Source organism: Rhinatrema bivittatum, chromosome 6 (genome assembly GCF_901001135.1).
Source record: "Rhinatrema bivittatum chromosome 6, aRhiBiv1.1, whole genome shotgun sequence".
Lineage (NCBI taxonomy): Eukaryota > Metazoa > Chordata > Amphibia > Gymnophiona > Rhinatrematidae > Rhinatrema > Rhinatrema bivittatum.
Window position 1 is genome coordinate 30,741,585 of NC_042620.1, and position 27,474 is coordinate 30,769,058.

The 27,474-nt window shown below is 44.9% G+C and overlaps 1 protein-coding gene across 4 annotated transcripts in view; it reads left to right on the forward strand.

The window, feature by feature from the left end:
• SLC15A2 (solute carrier family 15 member 2) overlaps positions 1–27,474 on the forward strand; it is a 273,407-nt gene that overhangs the window by 161,490 nt on the left and 84,443 nt on the right. For all 4 annotated transcript variants that reach the window (XM_029605210.1, XM_029605211.1, XM_029605212.1 and 1 more), the window contains 3 exons: positions 4,582–4,614; positions 24,746–24,834; positions 26,849–26,930. In XM_029605210.1, the coding sequence (XP_029461070.1) occupies positions 4,582–4,614; positions 24,746–24,834; positions 26,849–26,930 (204 nt within the window). The remainder of the gene's footprint in view (positions 1–4,581; positions 4,615–24,745; positions 24,835–26,848; positions 26,931–27,474) is intronic.

Below are 27,474 nucleotides of genomic sequence, written 5' to 3' on the forward strand. Positions count from 1 at the left end.
CTCGAACAATGTCCATAGGGAGAATGTCAGACAGATATCTCATCATCCTGTGGAGGAAGACTGTCAAAATCAGATCATGCTATCAGATCTTTTATATAGACCCATAAGTATAAGCAACACCCAGCTTATCAGCAAACACAGAATGCAAATGCAAACTATGCCAGTGTTTAAAGATGGAAGACCTAATCTCACCAACATGGGGCAAGAAAGACAGAAAAAAAGTCAACCTCTCTTTTATGGGCTTCCTAGGGAAATCCCAAGCATGTGCAAAAGCTTATTGTATGCATGATCTGGGATAGGCACATGATCAAAACCACTCCTGTAACTCCATTCTCTGTCTTAGGAGAGTTTCTTCCGCAGAGGCATTAGTCACTTCCTCTTTACTTTTCCTACTGGTCACGGGGCCTGGTCCTGTTTCATCTTCTCTGACCCAGCACAGAGCTGGAGTTGCTTCTCCTGTGTGGTAAAGGATCAGAGTTGCCTCCTATCCTTCCACAGTATCTGGAGCTATAACCTCTTCTCCTGCATGGCACAGGGTCCAGAGTTGCCTCCTCTTCTTCACTCTGAGGAATAGCCCACCTCTTCTTTACTTAGCTAATGTAAAGTCCAGAAATACTTTCCCCTTTCCATAGGGCTGGTTACTACCTCCTCCTCTCCTTTGGGGCTGGGAGCACCTCCTCTCCTATAGGGTTGGTGGGTGCCTCCTTCTTTCCCACCTGGTATGAGACTAGGAGCTGCCTCCTCTTCTCCTGCATGGTTGGGTCTGGGAGTCATCTCCTCTTCTCTTGTGGCGTTGGTGCTTTGAGACACTTTTTACTCTGTCTCGAGCCTGGGACTAAGAGTTGCCTCCTGCTTTTTCACTCATTTCCTGCTTGCAGCAGAGGCATTCCCACAAAAGGAAGAGGCAGAACACTACTCCTGCACGGTTTTCTTTGGTGGATGGGGCACACACAACTATGGTACATGCAGGTGCCCTCTGGTTAGGATGGCAGGCTCTGATTGGGTTTATTCCTGGAAGTTTTGTCATAAGACATAATGGACCAGATGGTCACGATGGGCCTGATTCATCAAGGTCTTTCGCAATAGACAGAGGATGGGAGAAACGCCTTAATGATTCAGGTCCAGTATGGGAACAACCTTTTAACACATCTGCTCCATATTGACTTTCAGGCAGAAGTAGGCAAACTTAAGGCCCGCAAGCCACATTCAGCCCATGGTGGGGAGATGTTTGCTGGCCCACTGCATCTTGGAAGTGTCGTCATCACCATGTCTCTCAGACCTCTGCTTCTCAGCAGGGAATTTGGGGGGAGGGTGATTCTCAGATCTACAAGTGGACCACCCCACTCACTAGCCTGAAACTCTGCTCAGATCTCTGGTGGAGGGGGGTGAGGGTGGACAGCTCTTTAAGGAATGGCCCTATTGCAGCTCATGTATTGCTTTGTCCCCAGCCTCAGTGAATGAGCATGCCCCAATTTTCATGTGCATGTGAAATTCAAGCCTAAAAATCACTAGGAATGCTGGAAAGGGTGATGGGGCCAACTTTACTTTTTAATGCATGTTTAAACTGAGTGTGCATGCCAGTGTATTCAGTTCTTGCTAATAAAAAATAAAAGTATTATTATACAATCATAAAACGAGTGATATGTTCCAAATGCATTCAATAGACTAAAATAATTATATAAATGATATTGTGTTCACCTTACTAAAGTTTGGTCTCCTGTATCCGAGTGGCTTTGCTCATGTCACCTTTCTCTTTAAAGTCAAGATTTGAGTCTCCAGGAATATATGAAAGTAATAGGAAGTTCATAATAAGAAAAATGAGATACATCATTTAATATTCTTTTTTTGTTTAATAAAAAATTCCAATAAGTCTTCTCCAGAGTAGCTTTTAGCGCTGTTCGTTAATTACCTGAAAACTCCAGGACAATTGTGAAAACTTGACTCAGACGAACTGAACGAAATCACTGTGAACCTGGAAGATGTAGTAGGCCAGATTGACAAACTAAAGAGTAGCAAATCACCTGGACCGGATGGTATGCATCCTAGGGTTCTGAAGGAACTCAAAAATGAAATTTATGATCTATTAGTTAAAATTTGTAACTTATCATTAAAATCATCCATTGTACCTGAAGACTGGAGGGTGGCCAATGAAACCCCAATATTTAAAAAAGGCTCCAGGGGCGATCCGGGTAACTATAGACCAGTGAGCCTGACTTCAGTGCCGGGAAAAATAGTGGAAACCATTCTCAAGATCAAAATCGTAGAGCATATAGAAAGACATGATTTAATGGGACACAGTCAACATGGATTTACCCAAGGGACGTCTTGCCTAACAAATCTGCTTCATTTTTTGAAGGGGTTAATAAACATGTGGATAAAGGTGAACCGGTAGATGTAGTGTATTTGGATTTTCAGAAGGCGTTTGACAAAGTCCCTCATGAGAGGCTTCTACGAAAACTAAAAAGTCATGGGATAGGAGGCGATGTCCTTTCGTGGATTACAAACTGGTTAAAAGACAGGAAACAGAGAGTAGGATTAAATGGTCAATTTTCTCAGTGGAAAAGGGTAAACATTGGAGTGCCTCAGGGATCTGTACTTGGACCGGTGCTTTTCAATATATATATATATATATAAATGATCTGGAAAGGAATACGACGAGTGAGGTTATCAAATTTGCGGATGATACAAAATTATTCAGAGTAGTTAAATCACAAGCAGACTGTGATACATTACAGGAGGACCTTGCAAGACTGGAAGATTGGGCATCCAAATGGCAGATAAAATTTAATGTGGACAAGTGCAAGGTGTTGCATATAGGGAAAAATAACCCTTGCTGTAGTTACACGATGTTAAGTTCCATATTAGGAGCTACCACCCAGGAAAAAGATCTAGGCATCATAGTGGATAATACTTTAAAATTGTCGGCTCAGTGTGCTGCAGCAGTCAAAAAAGCAAATAGAATGTTAGGAATTATTAGGAAGGGAATGGTTAATAGAACGGAAAATGTCATAATGCCTCTGTATCGCTCCATGGTGAGACCGCACCTTGAATACTGTATACAATTTTCGTTGCCGCATCTCAAAAAAGATATAGTTGCGATGGAGAAGGTACAGAGAAGGGCAACGAAAATGATAAAGGGGATGGAACAGCTCCCCTATGAGGAAAGGCTGAAGAGGTTAGGGCTGTTCAGCTTGGAGAAGAGACGGCTGAGGGGGGATATGAAAGAGGTCTTTAAGATCATGAGAGGTCTTGAACGAGTAGATGTGACTCGGTTATTTACACTTTCGAATAATAGAAGGACTAGGGGGCATTCCATGAAGTTAGCAAGTAACACATTTAAGACTAATCGGAGAAAATTCTTTTTCACTCAACGCACAATAAAGCTCTGGAATTTGTTGCCAGAGGAGGTGGTTAGTGCAGTTAGTGTAGCTGGGTTCAAAAAAGGTTTGGATAAGTTCTTGGAGGAGAAGTCCATTAATGGCTATTAATCAATTATACTTAGGGCCGGATTTTATAAATTAGCGCGATCGCGTACTTTTGTTCGCGGGATTTTAATAGATACGTGCATAGTCGCGCGTATCCATTAAAATCCGGGGTTGGCGCGCACAAGGCTACCCAAAATCAGCAGCCTGCGCGCGCCGAGCCGCGCGGCCTGCCTCCATTCCCTCCGAGGCCGCTCCGAAATCGGAGCGGCCTCGGAGGTAACTTCTTTCCACCGCCCTGCACCTTCCCCTCCCTTTCCCTAACTAACCCCCCCCCCCCCCCGGCCCTATCTACCCCCCCCCCCCCACACACCCCTTTGTCGGCAAAGTTACGCCTGCTCTCAGCAGGCGTAACTTTGCGCGCGCCGGCCGGCTGCCCCGCTCCGTGTTCCGGTCCCGGGGGCTGGTCCGGAGGCCGCAGCCATGCCCCCGGAACGCCCCGGGCCGAAACCACGCCCGCGTTGCCGCCCCCGAAACGCCGCGTCACGCCCCCAAAACGCCGCGTCACTCCGAGCACGCCCCCCGACACGCCCCTTCATGCAAGCCCCGGGACTTACGCGCTCCGCCGATCCTATGCAAAATAGGCTCGGCGCGCGCGGGGGGGTTGGGGTAGGTTTTCGGGGGGTACGCGCGTATCCTACGCGCATACCCCTTTGAAAATCTACCCCTTGGGAATAGCCACTGCTATTAATTGCATCAGTAGCATGGGTTCTTCTTAGTGTTTGGGTAATTGCCAGGTTCTTGTGGCCTGGATTGGCCACTGTTGGAAACAGGATGCTGGGCTTGATGGACCCTTGGTCTGACCCAGCATGGCAGTTTCTTATGTTCTTATGTTCTTAACTTGGCATTCTTTCTTCTGGTTCCAGAGGGAGGTGACCATGTGCCCTGGTGGGGTTGAAGAATGAGTGCTGGTCAGCAGGAGCAGCAGGACATAGTAATATTTTTCCATCCCCCTCAGCTCGTGCCGCCTCAGGTCACGCCAGCCCCGATGACTGTACTATGAAGCACAGTACAGGGGTTAGAGATGGGGAGAACGGGGTTGACTGAACCACCCTCGTGCTTCACAAGTAGTAATGTTTTCATTTTCATTCTGTTTCAGGGAGGATTCATCGTTAAACCTGACCAAATGCAGGTAAAAATTCTTCCCGTGAGCTTCTATCCCCAGTCTTATCTGTCTTTCTCTTTCTATGTGTTCTCTCCTTAAAGTGCTGACCACTGTCACATCAGGAGGACCTTGCTTCTGGGTATCTGTCATTTACTGTCTCTCACTTCTCTTCTACTCTTAAATATATCTAAGGAGCAAAGATTATGTCTTTTATTTTATTTTTATATTCTGCTTTTTGGCACTTTAAAGCAGAGTATATTCAGATACTGTAGATTTATTTATTTATTTATAACTTTTTATATACCGAGGTTCAATTAACAGGATTAATTATCACTTTGGTTTACATTACAACATGCAAAAAACAACAGTGACAAAGATTTGTCTTACATTTTAACAAGGTAGAAAAAAAACAAAAAATAACCTGCATAACATAGCTCGGGTAAAAAATAGGTAACATGGTAACTTGGGTGAAAGCAGGTAAAGGATCAGATGGTAATCGTGGCTTGGGAGAAAGCCGGGAACTTAATTGTGGGGGATTCTGAGAGCCTCATAAAGAGAGAGGTAACCTAACAAAGCGGATGTTCTTATGAGATGCATCAAGCCGCGGTAGAGCCCTAACGCACGTTATGTCGTGTATATCACAGGATATGTGCGATATTTTGCCTCTCCCCGCCCAGGTACCCTCCACTATTACAATGACCTTTTTTGCATGCAATTTGAATGCATGAATAATGCAAATGCATGCAAAGAAGGCCATGCATAGGCAATCTTGAAAATATTTTATTGCGGCTGACTGAGAAGGTGGTCAGCCGCGATAAAATACCTACACCTTTTTGAAAAGCGGTAAATGTGAGGTGGGAGACCTGGGATCCTAATGCGGGACCCGATTTAAAGAGCCAGCCAAGAAAAAAAATTGCATGGGCAAATAGGGAGATAGAGTAGGAGCCAGTGCTTGCCCCTGTCTCAACCCAAGGCCACCCAATACCCCCAAAATGTAAAAAAAAATTAAACAGGTAGGTGAGTGACGACAGGACCCTAGCCCTCACCCACCAAAGACCATCATGGCCCTGACCCCCCACCCTTCCAAAACTTAAAACATTAAAAATAGGGTCTTGGCCCTTTCTGATCCCCTTCCAATCCCCACCCCCACCCAGACAATTGAACAATAGGGTCCCAGCCCTCCCCAAGTCAAAGATAGTGTCCCAGCACCACCTGCCCATACCTAATACCCTCCCCACAGAATCCAGAAAAATAAAAAAATTAGGGTGCAGGTCCCCACCACAACCCCCCTCCTGCACCCTCTGAAACCTTCAGATGGATCCCATATCCAGTCAGCACCATTTTCCAAAATGGCGCTGACCTGACCTTGCTCCAGTCATGTGACTGGGGTAAGGTCCATGAATAAGACCTTGGCCACGTGGCCTGGGTCCGATCCTCGAACCTTATCCCAGTCACATGGCTGGGCAAGGTCAGGCCGTTTTGGAAAATAGCACTGACTGGGCTGGGTGCAAGGGTGCACCCAGCCCCGATGTGGGATCCATTTGAAGGTTCAGGAGGTGTGGGGGGGTCAGGGGGTGGGGTGAGGTCAGAGGTGGGGGCCTGCACCCTTATTTTTTTGTTTTCTGGATTCTGGAGGGGGAGGGGGTAGGTATGGGCAGGTTGAGCCGGGATACTATTGTTGCCTTGGGGGGTGGGAAAGGGGGGCTGAGACATTATTGACATGAGGGGTAGAGATTGGAAGGAGCCGAGACCCTATTTTTTATGTTTTAAGCTTGGGAGGGTGGGGGGCCAAGGCTATGATGGTCTTTAGGGAGAAGAAGGGGGAGGGGGTCCCTGACCCCTGCTCCATCTTTCTGTTTGCTGCGACTTTTTTTTTTTTCTGGCCAGCGGTCCATTTAAGACGATTATGGTCCCATGAGGTTGGGCTGCCATCGCGTTAAAGGGCCGTGCGCCGCATTCTTTTGCCCACAAGATAAAAGAATGTACCATACAGCCACGAAACCTTTTCAGGGGAAGGATCCCCACTATCGCTACAATACCCCTGCACGATAGTGGGACCCCTCCTGTGATAAAACATCACCTCTAGCCCTAAGTTCCCTATTTATTAAGCATTTCTCCAACAGTCACAAAATTGGAGAACACCTTTAATAAATAACCCTCATACAGGCCGATACAGTACAGTGTGCTCGGCCGAGCGCACCATTAGCATGCATTGGCTGCGTGTTTTCAGTGTGCGTCTATTACCCCTTATAATGTAAGGGGTTTAGCACATTGAAAATGCGCGATCAACCCCCCCCCCCCCAAAAAAAAAACCAAACAACTAATAGCGCTCATCACATGCAAATGCATGTTGATGAGACTATTAGTTAGTCGCCCGGGATACTGAAAGTAAAATGTGCGGTCAAGCACATTTTACGCTCAGAAATTAACGCCTACCCAAGGGCAGGCATTAATTTTTGAGCAACCCAGAAAAGTGTACAGAAATGAAGAAATACTGCTTTTCTGTACACCCTCCGACTTAATATCCTAGCGATATTAAGTAGGAGGAACCAAAAACTGAAAAAAAAATTGTTTTTTTTTAATTAAAAAAAATCTGCCCACCAGTCAGCAGGTTAGAAAAACGAATGCTCAGTTTTACCGGCTTCCATTTCCCTAACCTGTGGCTGTCATCGGGTTCGGAAACAGACGCTGATAAAATTGAGCATCGGTTGTCGGAGCCCGCTGACAGCCACCTCTATGCTAATAAGGAGGCGCTAGGGATGCGTTATTGTTCCTAGCGCCTCCTTATTAGCGCGACCCCTCATTTAAATAAAGACTCGCGTGCCCAGGAGAGATGGCTGGGTGGGTGTTGGGAGTGCAGGAGCTCAACACGGAGTGCCCGCTCTCCCACCATTCTTACTGTATCGGCCTGTAAGTTTGTAGCTGGGGCAATGGAGAGCAAAGTGACTTGCCCAAGCTCACAAGCAGCGGCAGTGGATTTTGAACCCTGGCTTCCTGCCCACTGCTATAACCACTAGGCTACTCTTCCACTCCAATCCACTGCTGTTGATTACTCTTTGCAATGAAGCAAATTCTTGTTTCTGTGCTTTCCCCATACTTGCCCCTCACCTATGGAAACTTTTCCCTACAGGCACTCATCCTCTCTGTCCTTATCTAACATTTCGATTCTACATTCTTGCTTTTCACTAATCTGATAAAGTATCGATCCATCACTGCTTGCTTGTCTCTACCACTATTTGTTAAGTAGACAAAATGCTTTGTAAGGTCAAATAAATGCTGAAATAAATGAACAAATAAAAATAAAATGAATATGGATGAAGTGGAATGCAGTGGTGGTGATAAAAGAGAAGGGGAAGAAGATGAAGGTGGTAGCTTAGGAGATATGACCCACAGAGAAAAATGCTTTCTGGTCATCTAGCAGGTATATTTTCCATCGATAAGCAGGGATGAATTAGACATGATCTGTAGGTGACATCATCCAGTGGCACCCAACGTACTTGTCTCTCCAAGCTAGGTGAGCTTTGAGCTCTACTGAGCATGTGTAGGAGTTCCCACAAGGCCATTGCCTAGAGCACCTCCTCAGTCTGTTTCTGTCCAAGCACAGTTCAGATGTGTACTCAGTCTCTTCAGATATTTTTTCCAGAATTTTTAAAAATGTGTTTTTCTCATTTTCATTGCGAAGGTCCTGATTGCTCCATAGATGTCGGTGGATCTATCCACATTACTCCATAGTGCTGTGCACAGAGACACTGTAAAAGTCTCTCAGAGGTGGCACTAGAGCCTTCCTCCCACAGTGCAGGGTCATTTGCCTCACCAGGAAATGGGTTGAGCAGGAGCTCCTCATTCTTCAAGGACAAGCAGGATGGTAGTCTTCACAATTGGGTGATATCATCATTTGGCGCTCCGATACAGAAAACTTATGTCAAAGTTTCTAGAACTTTAACTTGCCCACATTGCGTATGCCCAGCATGTCCTATACCACGCATCCACGCAGTGTCCCTCTTCAGTCTCTTCTTTTCTATGGAGCTGCAGCACTGCAGTCAGCGAGCCTCATGTTTGGCCTATTTTTTGGCCTATTTTTGGAAAACTTTTCCTTGCAGTTTTTTGCCCTACCTTGTGTTGCTGATCATCAGCAATCAACACTGGGTCCCTCTCCATTTTCTCTTTAGTGTCCTAGTTAGTGATTTCAACATTTCTGGTAAGTTTTTTTTTTGTGGTGATCCCCTGGAGTGGCGGTGCAGTCAGGCAATGGACATCAGTCATTGACGTCCATTGCCATTGAGTTTGATTTAGCATCCCTTTTCTTTCATCCCATCGTGGCCTTGGCCGGTTTTAAGTAATGCCCTCAGTGCCCAAAGACCATGTCCATCATGAACCCCCATAATGAATGTGTTCTCTGCCTGGGGGCATTGCATGATGTCCAAGGTTGCCAGAGGTACATCCAGATGACCCCAAAATGATGTCGGCTTCGACTCGATAACATGGAGCATCTCTTTGGGTCGAAGAATTCCAAGCCATCGGCATTGGAGGCATCGATATTGAGGGACCACGGAGCTACACCGATGGACACTGAGCCATCGACATTGGCGGGGCCGTCGGTTCTATCAGTGCCGTTGGCTTATAGGGGTGCTGGATAATCGACTATCATTGAGCTCCTCCAGGCTGAGAGCATCGGGGTCCTCATCATTGGCATCGGCACCAGGGAAGGACCATGCCGAACACTGAGGGAAGCTGAGAAAGCATCGGCACCGGTCCCTGTTGATGCATGGTGCCAGGCACAGAAATGCACCAGCTCATGCTGTGATGCTCCTGAAGCGACCCTGCGGTGAGAATAGCCAGTCCTCCACCAATGCCAGGAGTATGCAATGGACTCCATCAGTCCCGGTACCAGTCACCGATCCTCCTCTCAATTCTAAAGAGGATCTGGTCACACTTCCTCCCAATCGTTTCCACATTGGCAATGATCAAAGAGGAGTTTGAGAGGTGTGACCAGCTGGCTGTCGAGTAGGCGATGCGGAGTGTCATCGCTGCATTATTGATGGCACAGGCACTGGTACCATCCTTCTTGGAGCCACTGCTTGAGTCTCTCCACGTGCTCATTGGCGTGTTACTGACTCAGCCTTCCCCTGCCGATAAGGTTGTTATGGCTGGTTTCTTGGATGAGGAAACTCCTCCCAGGCTGGGTGAGCCACTAAGGCCTGTGGCCCTCAGTTTAGTGCCATCAGTGCCTGCACCACTGGTCGAAGGCTGAGCATCAAGGGCTCCATTCCAGGTCGATGACACAGAGGATAAGAAGCCTTATGACCCCTGGGGGGATGGCTCAATGGAGGTCTCCGACAATGCCTCTGATGGTCTCCCTTCAGACCCTTCTCACCTAGAGGGGCAAAGGAATTCCTCACCTGAGGACCTTGCCTTTGCATGGTTTGTCTGGTTGATGGCTGCGTACCTATTCAGGATGTGAATGCATGTCTACTCTTATCTGGATGACTGCCTGGTCAAAAGCACCTCTCAGGCAGGGACTGTCAGTTCCAGTCACTAGGGCTAGTCATCAACTACCCAAAGTCCCATCTTAACCCATCACCTCAATTGGACTTCATAGGAGCCCTGCTAGACACGGCATAGGCCAAGGCTTTCCTGCCTCGACAAAGAGTCATCAACTTGTTGACCATCGCAGCAGAGATTCAACAGATCCAGCAGGTGTCAACTTGGCACACGTTGAGGTTGCTGGGTGAGGGTCACATGGCCGTAGCAATGTATGTCACTCCCTTGGCACGCTTGTAGATGAGAAGAGCCCAAAGGACCCTGAGGTTGCAGTGGCACTAAGCCATGTAGAGCCTCCAGAACCACATCCGAGTCACTCAGCCCCTCCAGGACTCTTTATCCTGGTGGCAGGTAATTTCAAATCTGGAACGGAGGATTTCCTTTCAAAGCCCTCTTATCCAAATTATCCTAACCATGGATGCATCCACCCTGGGTTGGGGAGCTCATGTAGATGGGCTCAGACATCAGGGTATCAGATCTGCCCAGGAACATGTTGCCAAATCAACTTCCTGGAGCTCTAGGTGATTAGGTACGTGTTGTGGGCTTTCAGAGATCGACTGTCCAACAAAGTTGTCCTGATTCAGACTGACAACCAATTAGCAATGTGGTATGTGAACAAGTAGGGAGGTATGGGCTCATACCTCCTGTGTCAGAAGGTGGTTCAGATGTGGTCCTCGGCCATCTCTCATGAGATGGAGCTCAGGGCCATGTATCTGGCCCGAATGGAGAATGTGTTAGCGGACAGACTGAGTCGTGCCAACAGACCCCATGAATAGGCCAAGGGGTTGTGAATTGGGTCTTCTGCCTCAGGGAAAGCCTGAGTGTGGATCTATTTGCAGTGCCTTGGAGCAGGAAGGTTCCTCAGTTCTGCTCCCTGTACAGGACACGTGACAAGCCAGCCTCAGGTACTCTCACCCAACATTCTGTATGCTTGTACTGACTTCATTGCTAGCGAAGACTCTCTTGAAGCTTCATGAGGACAAAGGGACTATGATCCTCATAGCCCCTCATTGGTAGAAACAGGTCTGGTTTCCATTCCTACTGGCGTTATCCATCTGGAAACTGATCAGTCTGGGGACTTCCCCAGATCTCATCATACAATATCAAGGCAGGTTGTACCATCCCAGCCTTCAGGCCATGTCACTCACAGCCTGGATGTTGAGAGAATAATTCTGCAACCACTCAATTTCACAGAGGATGTGTCTCAGGTCCTGGTGGCTTCTAGAAAGCCACTAGAAAGTCCTATGGTCTGAAATGGAGGTGTGTTGTGAGACCTTTGCCCCAGAAATCATCTCTAGATGTTGGAGTTCATATGAACTCCAACATCATAACCAATCATTTTGTTTTGTCTATATTTATGTGTTGAATGTATAACTATGAATGTCATCTTGTAAACTGTTGTGATCTATACATGGAATGACAGTATATAAAATGTCTAAATAAATAAATAAGGCCCTAGATCCTTTCTCCTGCCCCCCCCCCCCCCCAAAACAAAAATGCTTGATTACCTTCCTCTCCTGTCAGAAGCTGGCTTGAATACCAATTCCATTAGGGTTCATCTGAGTGCAAGTGGTGCATATCACCATGGTGTAGATGGTATGCCCATCTCTGTACACTTCATATGAGGCCTGCTTCAAAAGAAGCCTCCCCTAAGGCCTCCCACTGTATTTTGGGACCTCAACATGGTATTAACTCAGCTGATGAAAGCTCCTTTTGAGCTGCTGTGCTCCTGTGACCTGAAGTACCTGACCTGAAAGGTCATATTTTTGGTGGCACTTACTTCAGTGCACATGGTCAGCGAGCTACAGGCCTTAGTGACTTATTCACCTTATACTAAGTGTTTCCAAGATAGGCTGCATACTCAGGACCACCCTAAGTTTCTGTCTAAGATGGTAATGGAATTCCATCTTAACCAGTCCATCATCCTGCCAACATTCTTTCCCAGGCCCCATTCACACCAAGGCGAACAAGCCCTGCACGGTTTGGACTGAAAGAGAGCCGTAGCCTTCTAAATGGAGCAGACAGAAGTGTATAGACAGTCCATCCAACGTTTTGTTTCTTTGGATAGAAATAGGTTAGGTATTGCTTTGGTAAATAGACACTACTGAATTGGCTAACAGATTGCATCTTCTTCGGTTATGCCCATGTGGGACTGCATCTTGGGAGCCATGTCAAGGCTCATTCAGTCCGAGCCATGGTGGCGTTGGTGGCCAATTTGCAAGCAGTCCCTATGGAGGAGATCTGCAAGGCTGCGATGTGGCATTCTCTCCACAAATTCACATCTCACTATTGCTTGGATAGGGATGGCCAAAGCGATAGTAAGTTTGGCCAGTCTGTCCTTCAGAATCTGTTTGAGGTGAGGAACCCAACCCTTTCACACCTGGGGCCTGTTTGGGCTCAGCATATCTCCCCCTCTGTAACCAGCAGCACAAATGGTTTTGTGCCCATTGGCACCTGGTTGCGTGTTTGTTAGTACCCATTTTTCATTGGGTGACAGCCTGTAGCTAGGGATTCACCCATGTGTGAGGACTACTATCCTTGTCCTCAGAGAAAAAGAGTTGCTTATCGGTAACAGATATTCTCCAAGGACAGCAGGATGTTAGTCCTCACGAAACCTGCCCGCCACCCTGCGGAGTTAGGTTTCTCCTATTTTTTGGGTTATGTCCAATTCTCTGTTATAAGACTGAAGAGAGACCCCACATAGACACGTGGTAAAGGGCATGCTGGGCATGCTCAATGTGGCCACTCATGTGTGAGGACTAACATCCTGCAGTCTTCGGAGAACATCTGTTACAGATAAGCAACTTTGCTTTCATTCCCCCTTAGGCCTAAATTAGAGTCATGGGGTGGAGGGTTACATTTGCCGAAACTCATGTCTAGAAAATGTAAGTTAGCATTGTGAAGCACCGCTGGATGTGCTTGACATGTGGTACACCACTGGATGGGCATGGCACATCGAGGAATGCACTCAACGTATGCACATCGAGGGATGCGCTTGACACATGAAGTATTGAAGGACGCATTGAATGCACGGCACATCAAAGGGCATGCACGGCTCATCGAGGGACACACTCAATGCACCGTGCACTGATGCATGCAGTACTTACCGCATAGAAGCTTTAGATGCCTCAAGGCACTAAATGCATTAGAAGCACAGAAGAATGGAAGCACTCCAAGCAAATACAGCATACTCAAAGCAAACAATCCATCAAGGCACTCAAAGCAGACAACTTATCAAGAGGGGAGAAGGTGTAGACAGGCTCTAGTGCAGGGCTTATCTTATCTATACTCTTCAATTACCTCAGCCCTCATTTATTCTAAGCTGATAGCTGAAAGCTCCTAATTAGACATTCCAGCTTCCTCACTTACAAAAAAAAAAAAGAAATAAACAGGAGAAACTCTGCATCTGGTCAAAGAGCACATCAGTCAATCGAACAGTCTGCAGATAAATGTATATATTTTCATAGATTCAATAGCACATCTTGTGGCAATTCCTAAGGAGCCACTTAACAAAGTAAAGTATGACATTTTTTTCTGCCTGATTATTCAAAGAGACAGAAGGAATAATTAAGTTCTTTTCAGCATTGCTACAGTCATTTCTTAGACAGGAGTCCCAATGTCAGCTATCGTTGTTAACACTTTCTCAGAACCCTTGATACAGGTTCTAGATCTTCTCACACAATTGCAATGGAATAAAACTGTTTAGAAGTGGTTGACTGGGATTTCTTTTCCCCTCTAAGGCTGCCAGCAGATCCCTCAGTTTGCCTTTGTCGTCCATGAAGTCCTGGGTTAGTAAATCCTTACCTTCATGACAAGGTCCTATGGATACATTTTCTGACCCATTTCTGGATATGTCTGATATCCCACCAGAACCCGTGTCATATTCAAGGGTTGTGGAACAGGTGGGAATAAGGTTTAGGATCTGATTTTCAAAAGCATCTACATACTTAGATCTGGGCTCTACGTGTAGATATATGTTTTACATATGTAACTCCTTTGAACTTTCACCTGTTACCATCAAAGTCCTTCCAAGGAACTCTTTGGATCCCTCTAGATATTGGATGCCCTGTCAGATCCAATGGCTTTCCCAGTCTACATCATTCTAAATTGTTCACCGATAACAAAGTGTAAACACCTGTCTCTGACATTCCTACAACTACAAAGCTGAATCTCAGTCACAGAGAGTTCCAATTCCTTGGGGTTCACAGTCGTCTGCCTTGAACAAGGCTCCTAGACATTCTGGCAAGGAGTTCTTCTGAAGCTCCATATTTCCTACCTGTATCTCTATGCACTGGTTCCATGTGGTTCAATATGCTAGCAACCATATTCAACATTTGAAGATTTTTTCTTGCAGTCTGCAGGAAACAGGGTTTTATTAGCCACAACCGCTTATGAGACCAGAAGAATGTATTCTTCACCTCAGTTCTATTTATGAACTTTTAAATTCTTTTTCACCCATCAGCTTCAACTGGAGCTTGCCATATGACATGGCTCAGGACAAACAGCATCCAATTTAATTTCAACGAGAAGTCACTGGGTGTACCTGGTCACTCTGATAAATTAAGAAATGGAATGTTGCAGTCCAACCATATCTTGGGTTCCTGAGCACCTTTTTATGCTTACCAATAGTCATGCTATCTGAGTCAATCCCAGGTTTTTTTTCAGCAGTACCACTTACTGCCTCTTCCAACCCAGCATTGGCAAGCACCTCTGAACACAACAGCGGCATAATGAAGGTCGCAAGCCTAAGGCTACACAAAAGGCCAGCATAAGCCCAGGCCAGTTTTTATGCTTATAAACTCTGTTCTGAAACGGGAAAGGATCTACATTTTTTTTTCTAGATGTGGCATCAGATAGCGAAAGACATCTAGGTCCTCTAAATCATGGAGTCTGGATGATGCTACCATTGCTCCTAGCTGCCATCCTCTCCATACTGCTCGGATTTTATTCCATGTTTATCTCACTCAACACAGTCTCACCATGAAATGTAAGCACTTCATCAACCATCGATAACACTAGTCTTGGCATCCCTGCTTAAATGAGGTTTCTACTCCACATATATCTAATCCCCAACAGCTCATGAGGTTTGAGACCTATTTTTGGAAGTGAAGCCTTGACCGAAACATCTGCTTCATTACAGATTGAGAATGTATTCCCTCAGAAGGTTTTTCCCTTCCATTTAAAAAAATATATTAATATTAATAATAATAATAATAATAATAATTTAGGAACAGATATGTACTCCCGGGCTGACAGATCTAAATGCTCATGGTCTGATCTCTGGAGGCTAGAGTGGCAGACCTGGAGGAGCTGAGGCAGAGAGGTATATAGATGAGACCTTCAGGGGCATAATAGCCAACTCCCAACTTCAGACTGGCAGCCCTGGTACTGCCTTGGAGGAAGAAGGTCTCATGATTGCAGAGCATCAACCTGATGCAGCAGGAAAGGATCCTGTAGCAAGGACCTGCTCTCCAGGTGATGCATTGTCCTTTTGCACCAAGGATATCTCCCCAAGGTCTACTGCCCAGGAAGGAAGGGTTAGGTTGGCCGTCATAATTGGTGATTCGATTATTAGGAATGTAGACAGCTGGGTGGCTGGTGGGCGAGAGGATCGCCTGGTAACATGCATACCTGGTGCGAAGTTGGCGGACCTCACGCAATACCTAGATAGGATTTTAGACAGTGCTGGGGAGGAGCCAGCTGTCTTGGTACATGTGGGCACCAATGACATAGGAAAATGTGGGAGGGAGGTTCTGGAAGCCAAATTTAGACTCTTAGGTAGAAAGCTTAAATCCAGAACTCTAGGGTAGCATTCTCTGAAATGTTCCCTGTTCCACGCACAGGTCACCAGAGGCAGGCAGAGCTCCGGAGTCTCAATGCGTGGATGAGACGATGGTGCAAAGAAGAGGGATTCAGTTTTGTTAGGAACTGGGAAACCTTTTGGGGAAGGGGGAGTCTCTTCCGAAGGAATGGGCTCCACCTTAACGAGGGTGGAACCAGACTGCTGGCACTAACCTTTAAAAAGGAGATAGAGCAGCTTTTAAACTAGAACAAAAGGGAAAGCCTACAGTTGCTCAGCAGCGCATGGTTCGGAGAGAGGTATCTTCAAAGGATACTAATGATGCATTAGAATTAGGGCATCCCGACAGTGAGGTTCCAATTATAAGAAAAGTAGTCCAAGTGCCTGTAACTAAAAACTCAGCTGAGCTAAAAAATTCTAACTTATCCCTATCAATTAAAAAGCAGAATGAAAATACAAACAAAAAACAAACTTTGAAATGTTTGTATGCTAATGCCAGAAGTCTAAGAAGTAAGATGGAAGAATTAGAATGTATAGCAGTGAATGATGACATAGACTTAATTGGCATCTCAGAAACATGGTGGAAGGAGGACAACCAATGGGACAGTGCTATACTGGGGTACAAATTATATCGCAATGACAGAGAGGAGCACCCGGAAAGCGGTGTGGCGCTTTATATCCAGGATGGCATAGAGTTCAACAGGATAAATATCCTGCATGAGACTAAATGCACAATTGAATCTTTATGGGTAGAAATCCCTTGTGTGTCGGGGAAGACTATAGTGATAGGAGTATACTACCGTCCACCTGGTCAAGATGGTGAGACTGATGGTGAAATGCTAAGAGAAATTAGGAAAGCTAACCAAATTGGTAGTGCGGTAATAATGGGAGACTTCAATTACCCAAACACCACACGGGCTGGATCTGCACTCTTAATCCAAAATCCAAAAAAAACAAGTGCAGAAAAACTTGTCGGATCCAAAATTTATTAATATTATAACACAGTTCATATGGCAACTCCACTGTCAGTTTTTTACGTATAATTCCAAGCACAAGTTTTTCTGCACTTGTTGTGTTTTTAGACTTCAATTACCCCAATATTGACTGGGTAAATGTATCATCGGTACATGCTAGAGATATAAAGTTCCAGGATGGAATAAATGACATTTTTATGGAGCAATTGATCCAGGAACCGACAAGAGAGGGAGCAATTTTAGATCTAATTCTCAGTGGAGGACAGGATTTGGTGAGAGAGGTAATGGTGGTGGGGCCGCTTGGCAATAGTGATCATAATATGATCAAATTTGAATTAATGACTGGAAGGGGGACAGTAAGCAAAGCCACGGCTCTCATGCTAAACTTTCAAAAGGAAAACTTTGATAAAATGAGAAAAATTGTAAGAAAAAAACTGAAAGGAGCAGCTACAAGGTAAAAAGTGTGCAAGAGGCATGGTCATTGTTAAAAAATACCATCCTAGAAGCACAGTCCAGATGTATTCCACACATTAAGAAAGGTGGAAAGGCGGCAAAACGATTACCGGCATGGTTAAAAGGGGAGGTGAAAGAAGCTATTTTAGCCAAAAGATCTTCATTCAAAAATTGGAAGAAGGATCCAACAGAAGAAAATAGGATAATGCATAAGTGTTGGCAAGTTAAATGTAAGACATTGATAAGACAGGCTAAAAGAGAATTTGAAAAGAAGTAGGCCATAGAGGCAAAAACTGATAGTAAAAACGTTTTAAAATATATCCATAGCAGAAAGCCTGTGAGGGAGTAAGTTGGACCGTTAGATGATCGAGGGGTTAAAGGGGCACTTAGAGAAGATAAGGCCATCGCAGAAAGATTAAATGATTTCTTTGCTTCGGTATTTACTAAAGAGTATTTTGGGGAAATACCCGTCCGGAGAAGGTTTTCATGGGTAATGATTCAGATACATTGAACCAAATCACAGTGAACCTAGAAGATGTGGTAGGCCTGATTGATAAACTGAAGAGTAGTAAATCACCTGGACCGGATGGTATACACTCCAGGGTTCTGAAGGAACTAAAAAATGAAGTTTCAGACCTATTAGTAAAAATTTGTAACCTATCATTAAAATCATCCATTGTACCTGAAAACTAGAGGCTAGCTAATGTAAGCCCAATATTTAAAAAGGGCTCCAGGGGCAATCCGAGAAACTACAGACCAGTTAGCCTGACTTCAGTGCCAGGAAAAATAGTGGAAAGTGTTCTAAGCATCAAAATCACAGAACATATAGAAAGGCATGGTTTAATGGAACAAAATCAGCATGGCTTTACCCAAGGCAAGTCTTGCCTTACAAATCTGCTTCACTTTTTTGAAGGGGTTAATAAATATGTGGATAAAAGTGAACCGGTAGATGTAGTGTACTTGGATTTTCAGAAGGCTTTTTATAAAGCTCCTCAGGAGAGGCTTCTAGGAAAAGTAAAAAGTCATGGTATAGGTGGCGATGTCCTTTCATGGATTACAAACTGGCTAAAAGACAGGAAAACAGAGAGTAGGATTAAATGGACAATTTTCTCAGTGGAAGGGAGTGGACAGTGGAGTGCCTCAAGGATCTGTATTGGGACCCTTACTTTTCAATATACTTATAAATGATCTAGAAATAAATACGACAAGTGAGGTAATCAAAGTTGCAGATGATACAAAATTGTTCAGAGTAGTTAAATCACAAGCAGATTGTGATAAATTGGGCATCGAAATGGCAGATGAAATTTAATGTGGATAAGTGCAAGGTGATGCATATAGGGAAAAATAACCTTGCTATAGTTACATAATGTTAGGTTCCATATTAGGTGCTACCACCCAAGAAAGAAATCTAGGCGTCATAGTGGATAACACATTGAAATCGTCGGTTCAGTGTGCTGCGGCAGTCAAAAAAGCAAACAGAATGTTGGGAATTATTAGGAAGGGAATGGTGAATAAAACGGAAAATGTCATAATGCCTCTGTATCGCTCCATGGTGAGACCGCACCTTAAATATTGTGTACAATTCTGGTCGCCGCATCTCAAAAAAGATATAATTACGATGGAGAAGGTACAGAGAAGGGCTACCAAAATGATAAGGGGAATGGAACAGCTCCCCTATGAGGAAAGACTAAAGAGGTTAGGACTTTTCAGCTTGGAGAAGAGACGGTTGAGGGGGGATATGATAGAGGTGTTTAAAATCATGAGAGGTCTAGAACGGGTATATGTGAATCGGTTATTTAGTCTTTCAGATAATAGAAAGACTAGGGGGCACTCCATGAAGTTAGCATGTGGCTAACTAATCGGAGAAAGTTCTTCTTCACTCAACACACAATTAAACTCTGGAATTTGTTGCCAGAGGACGTGGTTGGTTCAGTTAGTATAGCTGTATTTAAAAAAGGATTGGATAAGTTCTTGGAGGAGAAGTCCATTACCTGCTATTAATTAAGTTGACTTAGAAAATAGCCACTTCTATTACTAGCAATGGTAACATGAAATAGATTTAGTTTTTGGGTACTCACCAGGTTTCTTATGGCCTGGTTTGGCCACTGTTGGAAACAGGATGCTGGGCTTGATGGACCCTTGGTCTGACCCAGTATGGCATGTTTTCACCCATCCATCCTTCTCATTGCTGATGCCTTTGCTTACAGGAGGATTCTTCCCACTACTATTACAGGGTATTCCCTTTTGCCTTTTTGGTGACTCAGAGTCTTTACCTAATATCCAGGGAATTCATGTTCTTCCTGTATTTGAATGGCTGGCTTATCTCAATGAACTATTGAGAATAAAGGTTGTTTTCATTTCCTATGTGAGGCGGCCCATTTTTTCTACAAAATCTGGACTTTCTAGTCAATTTCCAAAAGTCAGATCTAGTACCAGCTGGACTAATGACATCCATTGAACCATGGATAGAGTTGCTGCAGGAGTTTCTAACAATGAATTGAGCGTATGGGTTGATAATGCTCATTCCAAAGTTCTGACCTCCCAGCACACGACAGCCGGAGCAATTGTCATGATGTCAGCTCATATGGTAGCAGCTATATGGTCCCACTGACTTCCCTCTATCTATGTTATCTATGCATGGTTCTATGCTCTCAAGAGGATCAGCTATCGCAACAATCTTCTACCTCAGTCCAGGTTTCTGTGGCAAGAATTTTGTCTATTGCAAAACCCCCTCATAATTCAGGACAGATGCTATCTCATGCTCTTCCTAACCAATTCTTGCTGGCAATGGCCACCACCTCGATAGGGAGAATATGTTCACATGAGATCACATGCATCTCCTTCGAGGTAAGAACATCTTAATTCAAAAGCCTAACAGGATGCCCTGTTTTATGTCAAGAAGCAAGGAAGTGCAGAAGCGTAGCTTCTCTGAAAGGAAGTGTTCGAGAGGGAGGGGTGCACATGCAAACGCCGACCTCTCCTACCAGCTTGCTCTCTTCTAGAATATCCAACACCCTAAAGAATCACTTCAGCAGAATGTTCCACCACGAGTGGTCCTTTTGACAACCATCAAATTATTTGTTTTAGGTGATTCACAAAGGGTTTGACTGGTTGGCATTGATACAGTAAAGGAAACTAGATAGTTTTTTTTTCTTATTTCTACCCAGCGATCTCAGACTGGTTTAGGGACATTTTTCCTTCTTCATAGGAGTCACAAGCCTCTTCAACTTTTTTCCACTTCTGCTGATTGCCAGGTCAATGAAACTGTGGCTGTGTGACCATGCTTCCTTACTTCTTATAGCTTCAGTGTGACCCAGACAGCTATAGTTGTATATCTTGTATGACTTGCCAAGTGTGCCCCTATATACCTAGGGACACACTCCGTTAACTTAAAACGAAAGAACTCTCTTTTATCCAGTTCTTCCATACCTCAATCTTCTAGTTTGGGTAATAAACACTCAATATCTTCCCATGGATTGGCTATTCCAAAGGGGCCCATTTTTTCTTGTGAACCAAGCAATTGCTCTCCTCTATGGTTGGGGCCTACCATACTGCCAATGAAAGTATATTTAACCGTCTTAGTGACTCCCATGTTCAAGTACACTCAAAATCCATCTCTGCTCATTCATTGATATCTGGCTTTGCGAGAGGCTTGTGCCGCATTTACCCTTGCTGCAACCATCTTCCCTTCCAGGTGACTTGAATATTGTCCTTTTTCAACACAGGGGGCCCTTTTTTCGGTTTACAGTGAAAGGATTTTTTTCAGTTTTGACATGGGAAGTAGTGTTCTTCACAGTGGTTACCTCAGCTACAAGAATCTGCACACTTCAAGCTAATGCCTGCTCTAGGCCACACATACAACCCTTTTCTGTAATCCTTTCTGCTCAACCAAAGTTTTCAACCACAGGTTGTCTCGACTTTCCATTTCAATCAATTCATTGTGCTATCTACCCTTTTTTCTGGAACCTCATGTCCGGGAAAGAGGAAGATTTTTTCCTACCTTAGGTTATAGTGATGTCTTCAACCAGTATAAGATAAGAACTCGCTTGTGTCACCAGGCTTATCCTCTGTTGGTCACTTGCAACACTAACTGACTTGATGTCAAAGTCGTTTGCCATATGTTGTTCATCAGCTTAGCAGAATGTGTTCTGCTCTACTACATCTTAGCAGGACTGCAGATAACAGACTTGGTCCACCCTCCTCAGCTCAGAACTCTGGCTTCTGTAGTGGCTGAACTTAGGGTAATATCTTTCAAGTATGTTTGCAAAGCTGCATCTTGATCGTCAATTCACACATTTAAAAACCATTTCTATCTCTACATCCTCTCAAGGACTGACAGTAACTACAGATAAGCAGTTTTGGTATGACCTGCTCTTGTGGTCGACTACTCTCCATGAAGGAGTCCAGGTTGCTTACTAACAGGCCGATACAGTAAAGCGCGGCCGCGATTACCCCATTTCTAACCCGCTTTGTACCCGCAATTTGGCCGCGTAAGTCCAACCCGCAATTCACTATCCCTTTTAACCCATCCTTTCCGCTTCTTTAAATCAACGGGTAACCCTTTCCGCCCGCGGCATGTATATGATATGTAAACGCTCCGATTAGCTATTCCCTCCCATACAGTAAAGTGCGCCCCGACTATCGCAGTTTAGCTGCGTCTTTAACCTGCTAAATTACCGCCTACCCTTACCCCTGCGTTAGAGGGTAGGCGGTAAAGTTTGCCCGTGAAATTTCACGGGCAAACTTTCCCCCAGCCTCCGCTCACCTGCCCTGGCCGAGTCCATGGGTGCCGGTCTCCCGTACGGGCCCGCGCTGACAGGGACATTGACTCACAAATGTCCCTTCACTCTCTCCTCCAGCATTCCCTCTTCCGCTTTGGCTCATGTTGTCCCTTCATGTTCTCTTTCAGCATTCCTTCTCCCGCTTCAGCAGCCCGGGGTGGATCGGGCGCTCTCCGCGAGGCGGCTTCTAGCAGCCCCCGCCGGCGAAGATGCATGAATGCACGCCTGTACTTCCAATTTGGGCGCTCAAGGCACCTTCGCTGGCTTGAGCACCCAAATGGGATGTACAGGCAGTGCGAGCTCATCATGCCAAAGAAATTGCACCGGCAGGCAACTAGAAGATTGCCAGGGCCGGGGGGGGGGGGGGGTGAGCGGGAGGGGGCGGGGTGGCGGCTCCCCTACCTTTCCTGCATGCGGGGCAGCTCCGGCTCGCCTGCCTACCTGCCTCCCTCGGTTCCGCCGCTCACTGCTTCCCCAGCACCATCTTGCAGCTTGTGACGTCACCCCTGACCCTTGAGCGCCCAAATGCCGGCGAAGGTGCATGAACGCACGTTCAATGTGGGCGCTCAAGCAGCGAAGGCGCATGAGCGAACGCCATGACCTTGGAGGTCCATCTGGGCGCTCAGGTCACGGTGTGACCTTTCGCCGCCGGCTGCTCCCAGGAGGCAGGGGAGCCGCGGTGGGCGCCTCGGGAGGGAGGGGAGAGAGGATTTGGGGCTGCTGGAAGCATGCAGTAAGTTTACTTTAGTTACAATTTCTATTTTCTTAATAACATGTCGAGTCGATTTTCGCCCTGCGCCTTGCTTCGGGAGGGGGGGAGAGAGGACTGGCAATCCCCGATGCCTGAGCTTAGGAGAACCATCCACTTCCTGGTACCTGTCATTTCAAATGTCATTTCAAATGTCAAATGTCATTTCACATGTCATTTCAAATGACATGTGAAATGACAGGTTCCAGCGCAACTATTTTACTGTACAGGCGCTGTATAGCGCTCTATACAGTAAAATGGATTGCGCTTCATGGACCCTTCTTGGACGCGGCTTGCATTTGCATGCCATTTAAATACTGTATCGAGCGGTATGTGATCCGAACTGTGCGCGCGGCAAACGAGGGTGCGCCCGGCACTACCGCACTCTTTCCACCGCGTCCTTACTGTATCGGCCTGCTAGTAAATGCTCCACTGCAGCCCTCAGCCTGGGGCTCCCCATAGATCATGTCTAATTCAGCCCTGCTTATCGACTGAACAAAGCAAGTTTGTTTACCGTAAACGGTGTTTTCTGTGGATAGCGGGATGAATTAGACATGAGATGCCCACCCACCTCCCTGGAGAGTCGACTACCTAGAGATATATATGGATATTAGTTTTGTGATATTAACTGATGTTGCTCAACGTAATAGCCTTTCGGGAACTCCCACACAGGCTCACTAGCTTGGAGAAACCAGTCCATTCAGTGCCACCGGATGATGTCACCCACAGATCATGTCTAATTCATCCTGCTATCTACAGAAAACACCATTTACAGTATGCAAATTTGCTTATTTTGAATCAGCTTTATCACAATTAGAAAACTTCCTTTCTTTGGAGGCCAATATACTAACCTGCGAGTGGATTATCGGGAATGAGCCAGCACCACAAACGTCTTCCTTGCAGTAATGGCTGATTTAAATAATATTCAAAGGGATTTGTGGGGAGGGTTCCCTCCCCCCCCCCCAAAAAAAATCCACATGAAAGCATGGACTTTATTGCAAAAACCTTAACTCCACCTCGTCAAGGTGTAGTTAAGTGTCGCAAAAAAAATTGGCTTTTGTAAACTTTTTCATGTGAAATCTTGCTGTTGAACAATCGCTCATGAGCTGATTTGCATGATTCTTCAGCTCATTGGCAGTTTTGCATAATTTTTGTAATGGCTTCTGAAATACAAAAATCACATGTGGAAAAACTGCAAACAGCACACACAAATAAAAAATGTATGCCATTTGCCATTTTTCTGTATGTAATGGCTTTTTGCAAAGCCAACTGCACTTTAGTACATCAGCCTCTAGGGAGGAGGCATCCAACGGTGAACCGCTTCCTAGGTGCTAATCCTAGCTCTGCCACTTAGTCTCTGTATAAGAGAAAGCTTCCCAAACGTGGCCTGGTAACCCCACAGCCAGTCAGCTTCTCAGGATATCCACAAGGAATATGCATGACATACATTTGCATGCACTGGAAACCCAGTATATTCAATTTTATTTCATGCGTATTGGGTCTCGACAACTCGACTGGCTGTAGGGTCACCAGGTCAGGTTTGAGCTTGGGTAGGTCATTTTACCAACCAAGTGCCTCCATTTATCCAACAGTCATTAGAAAGTATGAGAAACATATTTTCTTTCTATCTTTCACCACTTTGGAGGCCATCATCCAGCATGCATGACCTAGAACAGTTTTTCTGATTTCCAGTTTGCTTCAACTGGAAGGTGTACTGGGATCCTGTTTGAAGGAAAGTTCCACTTAAACATAAAGTTATAGTCTTTTTAAATATCTTCCTACAATGGGACATGGGATTTATGCTTAGAGGACCCATATGTTTTAATTGATAAGTAAGCAGAACTTGTTCTTTGGTTTACAGACTTTAAATCCATTCCTGATCCTAGTGTTCATCCCAATGTTTGACTTGATTATTTACCCTTTCATAAAAATGCTCAGCATTGATTTCAGGTAAGCGTCATTTACAGCCACATGCTGAAATTTTGTATTCTGCACCGCACAGATAAAATTGCTCAACAGTATTGCTTAAAATTATATATCAGGCTGATTAGAAAATGTTTTGAAAACTTTCTTCCTGGTTACTCGGGGGCTTATATTCAAACTGTTGCTGAGCAATGACAGCCTAGCTGGCAAGGTTGCAGCTGAAAATTAGTTGAAATCTAGCCAGCTAAATATTTATGGAGGCCGATTCTCTGAAGCATGGTAACTTGCCCTATTGTTTACATTAGTTAACACATCCGTTAATTGCTTCAGGCTCCCTTACTTCCAATGAGGCCAATTCACTAAATAACGCATATGAAATACCCATGTTAAAAAGTGTAGATTACCGTGCTTTAGTGAGTCACCTTCTAAGGGGCTGATGCAGTAAATCAGCGTGGAAAACGAGTGCTGAGTGTTGAGTGCTCGCTTTCCTAACGTGCACCGAGCACCTCTCCTGGGCCCAAGATTGAATATTTAAATGAGGGGTCGCGCTGCCAAGGAGGTGGTACGGACAAATGTGCATCCCTAGCACCTTCTTGGCAGTGGGCGCCCAGGAGAGGTGGCTGTCAGCGGGTTAGGAAAACGGACGCTCAATTTTACGAGCGTTCCTTTTCGTAACCTGTGCACAGCCACAGGTTAGGAAAATGGACGCTTCTTCATTGAGTGTACCTTTTCCTAGTCTGACTGCTAGCACACTTTAAAAAAATATATATTTTTTTTAAACCTTTTGGTTCCTCGGACTTAATATTGCCATGATATTAAGTCAGAGGATGTACAGAAAAGCAGTATTTTCTGCTTTTCTGTACACTTTTTTGTGCTTCTCAGAAATTAACGCCTGCTCTGTGCAGGCGTTAATTTCTGAGCATAAAAATTTGCAGATCTGGCACTTTTTTTTTTTTTTGGGATCTGGGGAGAATAGCTAATAGCCTCATCAACATGCACTTGCCTGTAACTAGTTCTATTAGTTTCGCAGGGGTATGGACACGTCTTTTGGAAGCACTAATTCCCTTATAGCATGAGGGGCTTTGGGAGCGTGTTCAAAACATGTATCCAACTACGGGTTAAACAGTGCGCTTGGCTGAATGTGCTGTTTTGCATTGGCCCCTAAGTTAGCTATCCCTGCACCTAGTGATAGCCAGCTAAATTGTATGATTAGTGCCAAAAATTAGCGCTAGCTACTAACTTCACTCCCCCAGCCATGGGACTCCCAAGAGTTTGAGCAGTTAAATCTGGCCACTTAGTTTCACCTCTGCGGGGTGAAAGTTTCACCACAACGGATCTATCTTATTAACTTCTCAGCTGACTAGATCCGTTTGAATATTGGAAAATTGGTGTCCAGTGTAGAAAATTAACAGTTTCCAAGCAGAGATCTTCATGAGGGTAGATCAACTTTAACTAGCCTCAGAGCTGGTACATCACATATATAATTTTACCCCCACGTGCAGCATTTTAAGAGTCCAATTACATAGCAATTTGCGCCATTGTAGATTTTACCGTGAGCTCGATTATTCAAATGTAAGTAACAGGTCTTGACTATGCCTTGGAAGGTAAAAATAAAATAAAATATAAAATAACAGTCTTTAGTTAAACTCAAAATAAAAACTGAAATGGCTTAAACATCTGTGAAAAGGAGCTGTCAAATATTTTCCGGCCACACATCCACAACCTCATTAGTTTAGGCCAGTTAACCTCCATCCCAGTCTTGGAGGCACATCTATCCAGTTTGGTTTTCAGGGTAGCCACAATTAGTACGAATGAGAGAAATTTGCATACGCTGCGTTTCCAGTCTCTACAAATCTATCTCATGCATATTCATTACTGATATCCTGCAATCCAGACTTGGTAGGTGTGCCGCTAGGACAGAATTGGGAACCACTGAGTGAGCACATGCTGTCTGAAAGGTCTAAATTTTGAAGAAAGACGGTGTATGACCATTACAGTTATGTACAATTTTAACAAGTGCTTCCTTTCTCATTTTCTGCAGACCCATTAGAAAAATGGCAGCAGGTATGGTCTTGGCAGCTTTGGCATTTGCAGTAGCAGCCATTGTAGAGGTGAAAGTAGAAGTAAGTATGGAGCTATTGGGCAAGGGGGAATGCCATACGGGAAGGCACACATTCTCTATCAAACTTTAAAGTGTTACAGTAGGAGAGGGGTGAACTTGTATTGTGCTCCTTTAAGGAGACCTGCAGGTTCATGCAGTGACTTTAATCAGGTACTTCAACTTGGCCAACTCAAAAGTTCGCCTGGTTGTTGTGTTCCCCTGTCCTTCAACTCATTATTTCTCTCTCTCTCTCTCTGCCCTCCACAGGATTATAGTGGGAAAAATATAATGGTATCTATCTATCTATCTATCTATCTATATATCCCACCTCTGTAAAGATATAATGCTGTACAACTCTTTTCATAGGAGCTTAGTGGAAAAATATAACACTATAGACCACCCAAAGGAGAACATGGCTTAAATATAATGTTATTTCTCCATTGCCTGGGGTTTCTTTTGGATGAATGTATCCAACTGCCATTTTATTTTCCTCCTCCTCCTCCTCTGACTTCAAAGGTCTCCAGTAGTTTCTCTTTGAATATTAGGTACAAGATACAGGGATACAA